A 14,766-nucleotide genomic window follows, 5' to 3' on the forward strand; every position below is an offset into this window, starting at 1 on the left:
AGGTAAAAATTGTTCATGTATATGAGGGTTTGTTCTGATTACCAAAAAGAATGAAAGCTGTATAATCAACAAGTGACTACCAGATAAGCAATGCAGGCCAATTGGGCCTCTTGTTTTTAACACATTTTAAGTTCTCAAGTTCAACCAGTAGAATTTAGCTCAAACTTGTGTGAAAATGATCCGAGATGGCCCTGACCAAGTGGTGCAATTTTTTGGGTCGGTCTGAACACCAAGATGGTCACCATTATGAAAACATTTTAACATAAACACAAACTACACAAACGTAAAGCTTTGAAGAACAAATAACGATTGGATGATCATTGTTATATTTTAATATGGCATGACAAAAATGTTCTATGGACACACCAAATGTCAGTATAATATTGATTTAAATAGTATAATGCAAGGATTTGCTTAACAAAAAGGCACCAATCGCTAGTCACATCTGTTCAACTTCCAGAGAATTTACTTTAATACCACATCTGTTGTTTGACAGTAAAATCATCAAGATTTAAAAACACAAAACCTTAACAAAGGATGCCCATATCTCTATATAAAAATCCTATATACAAATGAATGTCTTTACATTGCAAAATATATGTTTATTTATCAAAATATTCAACACAGATGTCAAAGTCACATGTTTTTTTTCCTTATTGCCTTGAGCTATGAAGCATACAACTTAACTTTGACAATGCCCAATGCCTGGTATTAAACTGAACTAAAAACAATCAAATCAAACTCTTATTTTTTAAGATCTAACAATGTTCAAACTTAAATGGTGCTAGCAAACTGATTGAGTATATTAACTGAATTACCCGACACTAATGAAATATAATAACAAAGGGAAGTACCTGTAATAAATTAATAAACATTTGATTTATGTTTTAATATTTAAAATAAATTCAAAAATCTGTGGCAGTAGCAAAATTCCTAAACATTATGAATGTATTTCTCGGGTCATTGGCCAATACATAAAAAAAGCGTTCAACAGTCCATTGACATCATAAGGTCATCATCATCCTCCATTTCCTCTATACCACTCATATGACCTCGAGGGGTACCTTGGCTGTCGGCTACCTTTTCAGACTTTGGCGTTCCTTGTGACTGACTGGAGTGCTGTGAGCGGGGTGTGCTGGGGACGGCTCGAACAGCTGGTAATCGGATAAAAAATTCAATTACTTCATTACAGAAAGTATCTTGACACAGAGATAGTTGTTCAATATATTAAAAACTTTCACAAATATTTTTTTTTATTAAAATGGAAATCACCCAAAAACATTTGAGATTGGAGAAGTAATCAAAGTATGACTTAGTGTGAGATAATTTTAGATCCGATTATTTGGGTCCTGGTCTTATATCTTATATTCTTCATGACTGGGCTGGTTTTTATAGCGAGTTAACAAATATTACAGTATCCCCTTCTCTAATTTGGATACTATAGTACCCTAAACAAAATTTGCATGCAAAACAATAACATCCTATCAGTATGAATAAATTAATGATAATATTAAGTTCAAGAATTTTTTTAAATCAGATCATAAAATATATATTTTGGTAAAGTATCGATGGGAAAACAAGAAGCCTATTGCAGATACTGACCTTCCTTCTTGTCCCCACGGAGTATTCTCTGACTCTCCTCAAAGTACTGGTTAGGGTGATTTATACTGTTGATATCCTGTTCCTCAACGCCTGCATGTCTGGCCAGGAAGTGCTTTGTACACGCTACCCCATAGTGGCCACCCTTTCACCTCACTCATGATCTGTATATAGATTTATTGTTCAAATACAAATCCAGCATCAGACATTTTTTTCAATGGAACAAGTGGCTAAAAACCTTAAACATTGTTTATTAAAAGTTGATAATAGTGAAAATCTAAAAGATGCACCATAGCTTTGCAATTAAAAGATTCTTTACTGAAGACTAACCTGACATCAAATGATCTTTTTAGACAAATCATCCTAACTAATCAAAAGAGTATGTTTTACAAGATTTTCAGATATATGAACCTTACCTTTTCAATTTGATCCTTTGATAAATTCTGTGCCCGCAACTTCTGTGCAAGAAGTGCTTCATCACAATGTTTAAATGGACACCCTGTGATGAGAAATCACAAAATTACATTATTACAACCTAGAAGAATAGATGACCCTACTTCTGTTTGAGTTATGAAAGAATAATAATAATATTCAAACAATTTAAGATTATACTAAAATCTCTGACAAAAGACAGTGGTAGTAAATGTAACACACAACACCGAAACAACAATGTGAGGTTTCATGAAGATATTTGCTAAAATAGACTAAGCACCAGTAAAATTGTTGGGATTAGATTGCGAATTTGACCCCAAGCTGATGATTTTTTTCAGAATGACACATATCACACTAAATAGGAATACTGTATATGTATCAGAGTATTGATTTTATTTGTAGATTTGCAATAATGGGGACGTTAAGCCAGAGAAAATGTTTTAATTTGTCAAATTTGACATGACCTTGACTGGTCCAAAGGATATGAAGGTGGCATGTGACACTGTCTGGGGAAATGCAATGATATCTAGAACAAAGGCCGAGACAAGAATCTGAAGGGATGTATCAGACAGGTGTGGGTACAAAATATATATGGCCCTAGGGGTTTTATTCTGGGACATAAATAGAAACAATATCAATCTTGTTAAGCTTGAATTCCAGGGACATTAGATAAGTATAAGTATGATTAACCTCCGAGTGAAATTGTGAGTTACAGAGTATCCTTTTATTTGACATAGTACTTAGATACTGTAGTAACAACACTTCACAAAATAGATATCCTACCGTGGAAGTCGCCCTGTCCCGGGGCATTGGACATGATGATCTTCATACAACTGTAGGGAGTATAGTTGGCCCTCTTCCCTTCCTTACCATAGTTATGGCGGATATTATAGGAGTAATTCTTGTCAAACTGAAACACATTTTGATCTTCAAACTACAAAATTACACTACTTCATGACAATGACATAGCAAATACAGAGTTTTTAGAAATATGAACTTTCAAAATTCTGTTGTTAGTTTTATTCACATAGTTCAGAATTCAGCAGTTAAAATTCAGTCCATACAACTAACGTTACATTGTGTATCGTAGTCAAACTTTAACAACAGAAGCTGACGGACTGTAACATTTACCTTGTCACCATCTATAAGTTTGGTGAACTCTTTTCTCCAAAAGGTCATAGCTTCCTCAAGTGACAAGCCGATTCCTTTAAGGAAGAGTCCATATTGCTGGCGACCCCCGTGACGTAGATGGTGGTCTCTTCTCATTGACTCGTGCAGCTGCTGCATACACATTGGAAAGGACTGTTTGGAGAGCTGAAGGTAGAAAACACAAACCTACCTGATGTTTCAGATAATTTTCTGGAGGACCTACTGGCATTTCTTTTAGTTTCATCAATATTTTTGTTAATGTCTTGCTGCATTTTTCCGATTTGTACATCTATTAGTGACTCCAAAAATAAAACAGAGGCAAATATGTAATTTGGCAATATGATTTGTTGGCCAAAAAATGATCATATTTCAAATGTCAAGAACAGATTATTGATTGGTATTTCATATTTCAATATTTTTAATATCATGTCCACTGAAGAAATATCTTTATTGGATCCAAAATTTTTTTTAGCATCAATTTCTCTCTCTCTCTACTTGGATATATAAACAGCAAAACCGTCGATCAGACCATCCGTGGCCTTGACTGCTGAACTTACCATCTCTACCATATCTGCTGTGATCTGCCCTACATTGGTCTTTTTTGAGGTGTAGTCTTTCCCGACATAGCGCTTACTTAGTCCACACACCATTGGCAGCAGTCTGTCGTCCTCCTCCAGATGAGGAAGAGCTCGACATGTCACCTTATCAAATATATATGTACCTCAATAAAGGTCAAAGTTACATGATAAACAAGTATGCCAAACAATAAATGCATGTCCCATGACAAAATAATATACATTTCGGGGGGTCATTTCCTATACAGTTTTTATGTATTTTATGCATTTTGATGCAAGAATGTAACTAGAACTGTCGCCAGGATGGCTGACTAATACCCCCGCAATCTGCACGAGTCAATGGTGAATTGGAACTGTTAATTAGAGGCTAACTAAAATAACCCAGTAATATAGTGACCATGCAGTTGCCATAGCAACCATAATTTTGAAAAAAAAAGAAAGTGGCATGCACATCTACACATGGTCCTCTATATTTGTGTGAAGTTTCATTGAAATTGGCCATTTAGTTTAGGAGTTGTCCGGACAAACTTAAAGTTATGGTTCTTATCGGAAAACCTGTTTATAGTGACCAGTTGCCATAGCAACCATAATTTTGAGAAAAATAAAGTGGCATGCACATCTACACATGGTCCTCTATGTTTGTGTGAAGTTTCATTGAAATCGGCCCTTCGGTTTAGGAGGAGTTGTCCGGACAAACTTAAAGTTATGGTTCTTATCAGAAAACCTGTTTATAGTGACCAGTTGCCATAGCAACCATAATTTTGAAAGAAAAGAGAGTGCCATGCACATCTACAAATGGTCCTCTATATTTGTGTGAAGTTTCATCGAAATTGGCCATTTAGTTTAGGAGGAGTTGTCCGGACAAACTTAAAGTTATGGTTCTTATCGGAAAACCTGTTTATAGTGACCAGTTGCCATAGCAACCATAATTTTGAGAAAAATAAAGTGGCATGCACATCTACACATGATCATTAATATTTGTGTGAAGTTTCATCGGAATTGGCCCACCGGTTTAGGAGTTGTCCGGACAAAATATGTCTACAGAGAGACGGACGGACAGACAACCTGATTCCAGTATACCCCCCCTAACTTCGTTGCGGGGGTATAACAAGGTTTCTTAAATCAAAATGCTACTATGAAAGCACCATTTACTTTCACACTGACAGCCTTCCAACTTTCACCTTAGGGATCCGTCAATAACCGAAAGATGGGACAGACAAACACATTGTATACTGAACAAGAGATCCCAGAGGGATCTTGGCGCCCACCATTGAATGATCTTTATAGGTTCCATGTCAGATTGATCTTTTCTCTACTTTTCCCTTCCTCTAAGCCTTACTAATCTGTGTAAATTCAGAAACAGCCCTCTAGTACTTTTCAAACAAGGGGAACCCATATATAAAATTTAAGATTTAGCAATAATGGTTGTCTGTTGGCCATGTTGTTTTTGGATTGGTCCCAAAATGCAATACCAGGGACCAAGGGGAACCTACATATAAAATTTGAGAAAGATCCCTTCAGTACCTTCTGTAAAATAGCGATAACAAACTTCAATTGTCAAAATACAAGATGGCTGCCTGTCGGCCATGTTGTTTTCTGACTGGTCTCAAAATCCAATATGCATAACTAGGGACCGAGGGCAACCTACAAATGAAATTTGAGAAAGATCTCTTCAGTGTTTTCTAAGAAATAGCGATAACAAACTTCAATTGTCAAAATCCAAGATGGCTGCCTGTCGGCCATGTTGTTTTCCGATCGGTCCCAAAATGCAATATGCACAACTTCATTCCAAGGGCAACCTACATATTAAATTTGAGAAAGATACCTTCAGCACTTTCTGAGAAATAGCGATAACAAACTTCAATTGTCAAAATCCAAGATGGCTGCCTGTCGGCCATGTTGTTTTCCGATCGGTCCCAAAATGCACTATGCATAACTAGGGACCAAGGGCAACCTACATATGAAATTTGAGAAAGATCCCTTCAGTTCTTTCTCAGAAATAGCGATAACAAACTTCAATTGTCAAAATCCAAGATGGCTGCCTGTCGGCCATGTTGTTTTCCGATCGGTCCCAAAATGCAACATGCACAACTTCATACCAAGGGCAACCTACATATGAAATTTGAGAAAGATCCCTTCAGTACTTTCTCAGAAATAGCGATAACAAACTTCAATTGTCAAAATCCAAGATGGCTGCCTGTCGGCCATGTTGTTTTCCGATCGGTCCCAAAATGCAATATGCATAACTACAGACCAAGGGAAACCTACATATGAAATTTGAGAAAGATCCCTTCAGGACTTTCTCAGAAATAGCGATAACAAACTTCAATTGTCAAAATCCAAGATGGCTGCCTGTCGGCCATGTTGTTTTCCGATCGGTCCCAAAATGCAATGTGCATAACTACAGACCAAGGGAAACCTACATATGAAATTTGAGAAAGATCCCTTCAGGACTTTCTCAGAAATAGCGATAACAAACTTCAATTGTCAAAATCCAAGATGGCTGCCTGACGGCCATGTTGTTTTCCGATCGGTCCCAAAATGCAATGTGCATAACTACAGACCAAGGGAAACCTACATATGAAATTTGAGAAAGATCCCTTCAGGACTTTCTCAGAAATAGCGATAACAAACTTCAATTGTCAAAATCCAAGATGGCTGCCTGTCGGCCATTTTGTTTTCCGATCGGTCCCAAAATACACTATGCATAACTAGGGACCAAGGGCAACCTACATATGAAATTTGAGAAAGATCCCTTCAGTACTTTCTCAGAAATAGCGATAACAAGAATTGTTTACGGACGGAGGGACGGACGGAGGGACGGACGGACGGACGACGGACCACGGACGCAGGGCGATTTGAATAGCCCACCATCTGATGATGGTGGGCTAATAAAAAGGGCAATAACTCATTCAAAATCATCAAATCAAAATTAAAATAAAGTTAACTTTAAAACTGGCAGATGTGATACCATAACCCTATTATAAAAGTGTCTCACCATATTTAATCAAAATGCAACAACACTTTTTAAAATCAAAATATTTTTTCAAGACAAGATTGTTTGTAGTCAGATGAAAGACCATGGAGTTAAGGCTAAAACTATTTTATCATAAATTTCCATCTCTGGAAAAATAAACTGCCAGAGAACCAAGTAATTAATTTCTTGGGCATGGTGAGATTTATTAGCCAACCATCTGATGATGGTCAGTAAAAAGATCTGGTGATGGTGGATGAAGAAGTTTTCTTTCTTTTCAATGTAGCACAGAAAGTACCATACAATACTCACAGCTAAGGAATGAGACAGATGTGCACGGTAGTGGGTCAGAAGGATAGATATCATGTCTTCCCGTGGTACATACGCAAATCCTTCACTCAGAAACACTTTTCTTTTGCTGATCAAATCAAGCACCTCCACAAATGGAACCTGAAGACAAGAAATTACTGTTGTATCTTATGATCTAACTTTTGTTTGGACATAAATCCAGAATTTTTTCATAATCATATGCACCTTGAAATATTCTTGTTTTAACTGAATGCATAAATATGAAATACTGTACTTCTGTGATGCTTTTCTGTATTATTAAGTATGCGCTAAGGAATTTTCCTACAATTTTTCAACTGGGTCCAGAGTCCACTGAATTGGGAAATTCTACGCGACAAAATGTGACATCAGGAAAAACAAAAACGTGAAATTCATACAAATTTCAGTTTTTCTTTGATGAATATTGCCTTTATATTATTTTTAATTTCATTTGGACATCTAGATCTATAGTGGGTTTTTTTATTTTTCAAAGGTACCTTAGTAAAGGTCTTTGTAGATAAAACTAATTTAATCATTCAAAAGTGACTTCCAAATTGGGAATTTTTCAGTGGCAAATTGGGAATTTTCACAAGATTTTTTTTAGGGGTCCTATCGTAAAAGAATACCTGGTACGATCAATATTCCAGTGTATTTGTCTGATATATATACTTATCAATACACACCTTGAAATACTCCTGTGTCTGACTAGTATTTATACCTATGTATTAATACACACCTTGAAACACTCCTGTGTGTGACTAGTATTTATACCTTTGTATTAATACACACCTTGAAATACTCCTGTGTCTGACTGGTATTTATACCTATGTATTAATACACACCTTGAAATACTCCTGTGTCTGACTAGTATTTATACCTATGTATTAATACACACCTTGAAATACTCCTGTGTGACTAGTATTTATACCTATGTATTAATACACACCTTGAAATACTCCTGTGTCTGACTAGTATTTATACCTATGTATTAATACACACCTTGAAATACTCCTGTGTGTGACTGGTATTTATACATATGTATTAATACACACCTTGAAATACTCCTGTGTGTGACTGGTATTTATACCTATGTATTAATACACACCTTGAAATACTCTTGTTTCTGACTAGTATTTATACCTATGTATTAATACACACCTTGAAATACTCCTGTGTGTGACTAGTATTTATACCTATGTATTAATACACACCTTGAAATACTCCTGTGTGACTAGTATTTATACCTATGTATTAATACACACCTTGAAATACTCCTGTGTCTGACTAGTATTTATACCTATGTATTAATACACACCTTGAAATACTCCTGTGTGTGACTGGTATTTATACCTATGTATTAATACACACCTTGAAATACTCCTGTGTGTGACTGGTATTTATACCTATGTATTAATACACACCTTGAAATACTCCTGTGTGTGACTGGTATTTATACCTATGTATTAATACACACCTTGAAACACTCCTGTGACTGACTAGTATTTATACCTATGTATTAATACACACCTTGAAACACTCCTGTGTGTGACTGGTATTTATACCTATGTATTAATACACACCTTGAAATACTCCTGTGTGTGTGCCTGTGATGAATTCCTTCCAGCTGCTGCTATCAACTCTGGGGTGATGTCCCTTTTTTCATCCTCAGAAATCTGTATTTGAAGAAAAAACACACTTGTTGTGTTAACAAAACCATGTTGCCCTTATTAGACAATTTGATGCACCCTTCAGGTTAGCATTTAATATGCATGTGAATAACTTTTGCATATTGGATATAATTCCTGACATTTCTATGACTTCAATCCATCACCTTCATCAGACAAATGACAATTGATGCATATGTACACCAACATGTTAAGTATACTAGATTATGAAGTCTTTTAATCTTCTCTATAATCTTATGTACAGCGAGGTTGTAAATCTGATGTACAGCGAGGTTGTAAATCTGATGTACAGCGAGATGGTAAATCTTATGTACAGCGAGATGGTAAATCTTATGTACAGCGAGGTGGTAAATCTTATGTACAGTGAGGTGGTAAATCTTATGTACAGTGAGATGGTAAATCTTATGTACAGTGAGATGGTAAATCTTATGTACAGTGAGATGGTAAATCTTATGTACAGCGAGGTTGTAAATCTTATGGTCAGTGAGATGGTAAATCTTATGTACAGTGAGGTGGTAAATCTTATGTACAGTGAGATGGTAAATCTTATGGTCAGTGAGATGGAAAATCTTATGTACAGTGAGGAGGTAAATCTTATGTACAGCGAGGTGGTAAATCTTATGTACAGTGAGATGGTAAATCTTATGTACAGTGAGGTTGTAAATCTTATGTACAGCGAGATGGTAAATCTTATGTTCAGCGAGATGGTAAATCTTATGTACAGCGAGATGGTAAATCTTATGTACAGCGAGATGGTAAATCTTATGTACAGTGAGATGGTAAATCTTATGTACAGCGAGGTTGTAAATCTTATGTACAGTGAGGTGGTAAATCTTATGTACAGTGAGATGGTAAATCTTATGTACAGTGAGATGGTAAATCTTATGTACAGTGAGGTGGCAAATCTTATGTACAGTGAGGTGGTAAATCTTATGTACAGTGAGGTTGTAAATCTTATGTACAGCAAGGTTGTAAATCTTATGTACAGCGAGGTGGTAAATCTTATGTACAGCGAGGTTGTAAATCTTATGTACAGCAAGGTGGTAAATCTTATGTACAGTGAGATGGTAAATCTTATGTACAGCGAGGTGGCAAATCTTATGTACAGTGAGGTGGTAAATCTTATGTACAGTGAGGTGGCAAATCTTATGTACAGCGAGATGGTAAATCTTATGTACAGCGAGGTGGTAAATCTTATGTACAGCGAGGTGGTAAATCTTATGTACAGCGAGGTTGTAAATCTTATGTACAGCGAGGTGGTAAATCTTATGTTCAGTGAGATGGTAAATCTTATGTACAGCGAGTAGGTAAATATTGTATAAATCTGTTTGGTTACCTTTGTTTAAAATCTGATAATAGATGTGTAAGTGTCTAAGGACTCGTTTGTCCTGATCAAGAACCAAAACCACTAACAAAATTACAATCTATCATTCCTAAGAGTGCGTAATTTGCTTTCCCAATTATATGATAAAAGTGACAATGTTAAGGGATACATGTAAGAAGGCATACTGGACTGTAGTTGAGGTTATTTTCTTGGAGGAACTCTTGTCTGCTTTCTGGGGTTTCCCTCTGGAACCTCAGTCTCAGCAACTCCAACTCTTGCTGCAAAAACCATCTCCTTAACTCCTCCCTGAAATTTTTTTTTTTTGTGAAATACAAGATTATGATCTTTACAAATGTTAACATTTCATGATTTAGCTAGCTTCTGACATAACTTTTCCTTGTGCTTGTTAAAAATTGCATCATGCAAGAACACTCTGCTAACACTTATTAATCAATAAAACATACTGTCATAAGAGTTCTTCGGGATCTGTTGTTACTATCAATCTACAATGTCGGGTAACTTTGACTGACTGCCAGAACACTTATTGTTTTCTTTGAATTGTCATGCACAGATTTCTATTTTAGAGAATATGGACACAAATTTTGATGCCATATTTGTGTCCCGGTCATATTCATGGTGGGAAGACATTCTTTTCTATTTGAACAGGCTGTTCTTTTTTGTTTGCATGTCAACATGAGTCGCCCAAATACCAAGAGTCCTCGGACTAGATCTGATCATGAGTCACCTGGACACCCACCAAGTCCTACGGCAATTTCTGATCATGAGTCGCCCACACACCCATCAAGTCCTAGTACTGATCATGAGTCACCCGGACACCCACCAAGTCCTATGGCAATTTCTGATCATGAGTCGCCCACACACCCATCAAGTCCGAGTACTGATCATGAGTCGCCCAGACACCCATCGAGTCCTTGGACAAGTTCTGATCATGAGTCACCCAGACACCCACCAAGTCCTATGGCAATTTCTGATCATGAGTCGCCCACACACCCATCAAGTCCGAGTACTGATCATGAGTCACCCGCACACCCATCGAGTCCTAAGACTAGTTCTGATGATGAGTCATCCGAACACCCGAGTCATACTACTTATTCTACTTACGATCTACAATATGCCAATCTTAAAATGAAGTGTGAAATGTGGTCGAGCCTTCGCAGGAATTCATCCTCTCTTCTGTCAGTCTGAAACAGATTTATTCATTATAATTATCTTCAACACAAACTATGGTTAATGATAAATAAAATGTTATTAATTTGATTGCTAAATTTAGTTGAAACCCTGAAAGATGCCTATACATTGACAAAAATTAGGTATGATCGATTGAAAACAGGAATGGTGGTCAATTTATATTTTGATACATTACAAAAAGTTACATACTTTAATAATTATTTTGATTGAAATGGTATCAACAATGATCCAAATATGTTCGCCTTTTGAACGTTGTTTCACTTGGAAATAGGTCAAGGCTATTCCAGTTAAAAATGTCACCCACTAGCGGAAGTTCGTGAAAAAAAATCTTCTGTTCCAAGATGGAGTTTTAAAAAAAATCACTTCTGTACCAGGTCACAAAATGGAAAATAAAATGCTTCTGTACCGGGTGGCAATTAAACTGAAAATAAATAAAAACTTCCGTGTCTTAATTTTGAGAAATAAATCGTTCCATGTTTTTTTTCTCTATCAAAGTTATCGGATAAGCTAGGCTACCCTATCGACGGATCGTCCACAGTTTTTTGTTGTTTGTTCCTTTGCAGTGTAAAGGAGGCAACTCTAAATCTCGAACAACAAGATGTTAGAAGAGAGTTTGATTACTTCCAAAATGGCGTCGAATTATGATGCCTAGTGCACATGGTCGGTGGCCGATGTGGCATCATGGCTATACAGAATCATCTAGCCAGTGCCACAACCGAAATCTGACAATAAAAATTGCTTCTGTAGGTGGTTTCATCGACTTAAAAAAAAAAAAAAAAAATCTATGGGTGGTACCCTAAATGAAGAAAACACTTCTATTCCAAATGGCGATCAGAAAGAAATCACTTCTGTTGGTACCCCTTTTCAAAAAGGGAAGTCCGCTAGTGGATTACATTTTTAACTGGAATGGTCCAAATTGACGCATGTGCTAAGATTCTTAAATACAGCTGTTTTCTGTCACTACCAAATACAGCAGAAATATATATGGTGGGTGTATTCTGACAATGCGGCGCCATTTGGAGGATAAATATGTACATATGTGCATGATAAAGCCCTTAGTGATACATTTTGTGAAAAACCTTAAAAAAATTCAAATTGAATGTATCTTAGTAAATCTTACCAGGACAAAATTTAGGTTTTAGGGGAAGTCTGAGCTAAGGTATGTTGAGGAGATAGCCAAGTGAATTTTTTTATGAAAAAAGATGCAAAATCGCACATTCTGATAGCATTTGGAGGCATTATTTGCATTACACAATTAGCATAAAAATATTGAATTTCAAAGGATAATACTGTATTTTACTGGGTATAAAACCCAGGGGGCTAGTACACTGAAAATGGGCAAAAGTGGGGCGTGGGCTTATCCCTATGCAAGAAGGGAAAAAAAAACGGCTGTCATCTTGGATTATATTACGAAAGAAGATTAAGAGAAAATTCTGATAAGTGATATTGAAAAATAATTAGTAAAGGAAGGAGAATTTTTAAGTCTGAAAAGGGTAATTTTGGTCCATTTTTGTGGTAGTTGAAAGTACCCATAAACAGCAGCTAAATGAACCTGGATTAGTCCCTGCTTACCCTTAGAATAGGACCAAACTTGGTTTTCTTTATTTCTTTTTCCACCAACTCTGTATATTTTTCACTCCCTCGAATATGACGTACACCTGCTGTATCCAAAGCTTTTAAAACTAAAACAAAGTAAACAAACAGATGTTGTCAATATTCTGTTAGCACTGCGCAGTATATAAGTCAGATAACAAAGCTGATTATCTCAGGACTCCACAGATAATGGCAGTCTCAAGCTCAGTAATTCATATAGCTGCATTATTACTCCAAGTTGTCACACTCAAAAGTTGTTTATGATTGATTCAATTTGAATTCTTACAGTGATTATATTTTGGAAGCCAGTTGATTTCTATTATGCATATATTAACTACCCAAAATACCTGGTGTGGCAGGTTTTAAGTAAATGGTGTACGCATATATATATATATATACCGTATATACAATATTGATACAGTCGCCCTTCTAGATTCAGACTTGCAACCCAAGGGCCAAGGATTAAACTCTGGTGGAAACACACTGCTACTTGCTTTCCTGTTACATTTGGTGAAGTTGACCAATCCAAGGTCATTTTCATTTATCGTGGTCCAAACGGTTGGACCACCAGACGTGTAGCTGGGTCAGCTCTTCATCGAGTTATAACAGCAAATGAAATATTACATTCAAAAATAGGTGAACCAATTTGTTGAATATATGAACATGCAGGACATTCAGTAGACCATTGAGAGTGCATTTTTGACTTTTCAAAATCAGATTTGACTCTAGAGTTTGAAGGAGCATGTCTATTTGACATAATGTTTTGGAAAAGGTTATTTGACTTCTGAAATTGCTAAAAGTCAAGGGTCAACTGGATGCCCTGAACAGGTGTACTTGGGGGCGTACACATCTGAAAAGGGAGCGCCGACCACATAACCTCAGGTGAAGATCAGAGGTGTGTGGTTTGACACACCCTACCCATGTCAGCTTGTGTTTCTTGGGAAGCTGGGAAACAGGCCAGTCTTTGGTCTCTTGGTAGTGTCCTAGCTTGGGAAAAACACTCTAACCCTAACCAGATTGCATGTGATGGGCCTCCCCTATGTTCTTAGCGAGATAGTTGATCACCATTACTACATGGAGATCCAGCTGCTAATAAACCAAATTAAAAAGTAAACAAACATTTGAAAAGGGAGCAGTAACATGGCAGGATATAACAGTGAGCAGTGTATATGGTTGGCTGCAGATCCTAGCTAGCTTCATGCTAGCAGGACTTTCCCCATTAGCTCAAGATCATGATCAATAGGCAGAGTGGCAGACTGGCAAGCTGAGGGTCACTGGTTCGATCCTTTGTGGAGGCATACTATTCACTTCTCTGTCTCAGGTTAATTAGGAGACGTGGTCTGCATGGTTGTTCTTTTTTTCCCCTAGGTGCGCAACTAAAACTAACTTATATGCTAGGGAAACCATGCTAGGAAGGGCGGCCCGGGCCAAACCATTTCTTTATAATCCCCACGTGAAATAGTTATCTATAGGCCCTATACACTATGCTCGGGTGATCTTTCATTATCACACTCTGTCAAATAGGTTTTACCCATTATGCATTGCTCATATCAAAGTTAAAATTTGTGATCATTATCTAATGGTTGTCAACTTGTCATATTCATATTAGATGAGTAACCTTTCAATCTCTCCACTGCGTATTCTTCAAACTCCTGCAAAGAAATCGTATCTGTCGGTGGTGTGTGAAAAAACTGAAGTGGGTGAGTGTATTTCTGTTCAAGCTTTACACCCTTTTTCGTCCGTTTGGATCGGCTCTTTTCTTGGATTTCCATCGCAAGTTTTTTCTCCTTCCCGCCAACAAATGAACACAGAAGATCGCAGTCGCCCAAACGTTTTAAACGGCGGCGTCTGTTGTGCGACCAACTCAAGCTTCTCTGCACCATGATTAACTTCACGAAT

At 36.9% G+C, this 14,766-nt stretch overlaps 1 protein-coding gene across 1 annotated transcript; it reads right to left on the bottom strand.

The window, feature by feature from the left end:
* Window positions 1-314: 314 nt before the first annotated feature.
* On the bottom strand, window positions 315-14,765 carry LOC117325693 (DNA primase large subunit-like). The gene is made up of 12 exons (XM_033882112.1): window positions 14,486-14,765; window positions 12,847-12,956; window positions 11,188-11,267; window positions 10,251-10,371; window positions 8,637-8,729; window positions 7,042-7,179; window positions 3,738-3,881; window positions 3,163-3,345; window positions 2,815-2,941; window positions 2,016-2,098; window positions 1,603-1,763; window positions 315-1,154 (listed from the first exon to the last, which is right to left on the bottom strand). Exons 1-11 carry the CDS (start codon window positions 14,748-14,750, stop codon window positions 1,686-1,688), a joined length of 1,422 nt encoding a protein of 473 aa, XP_033738003.1. The 5' UTR covers window positions 14,751-14,765; the 3' UTR covers window positions 315-1,154; window positions 1,603-1,685.
* Window position 14,766: the final 1 nt, after the last annotated feature.

Source organism: Pecten maximus, chromosome 4 (assembly GCF_902652985.1).
Source record: "Pecten maximus chromosome 4, xPecMax1.1, whole genome shotgun sequence".
In the NCBI taxonomy this organism is placed as follows: Eukaryota; Metazoa; Mollusca; class Bivalvia; order Pectinida; family Pectinidae; genus Pecten; species Pecten maximus.

Coding starts and splice junctions, on each gene's coding strand:
- LOC117325693 (XM_033882112.1), bottom strand. CDS start 14,750: ATGGTGCAGAGAAGCTTGAGTTGGTCGCACAACAGACGCCGCCGTTTA. Junction 3,882..7,041: donor ATCTGTCTCATTCCTTAGCT/GTGAGTATTGTA, acceptor ATATTTGATAAG/GTGACATGTCGAGCTCTTCC. Junction 2,942..3,162: donor AACTTATAGATGGTGACAAG/GTAAATGTTACA, acceptor AATGTGTTTCAG/TTTGACAAGAATTACTCCTA.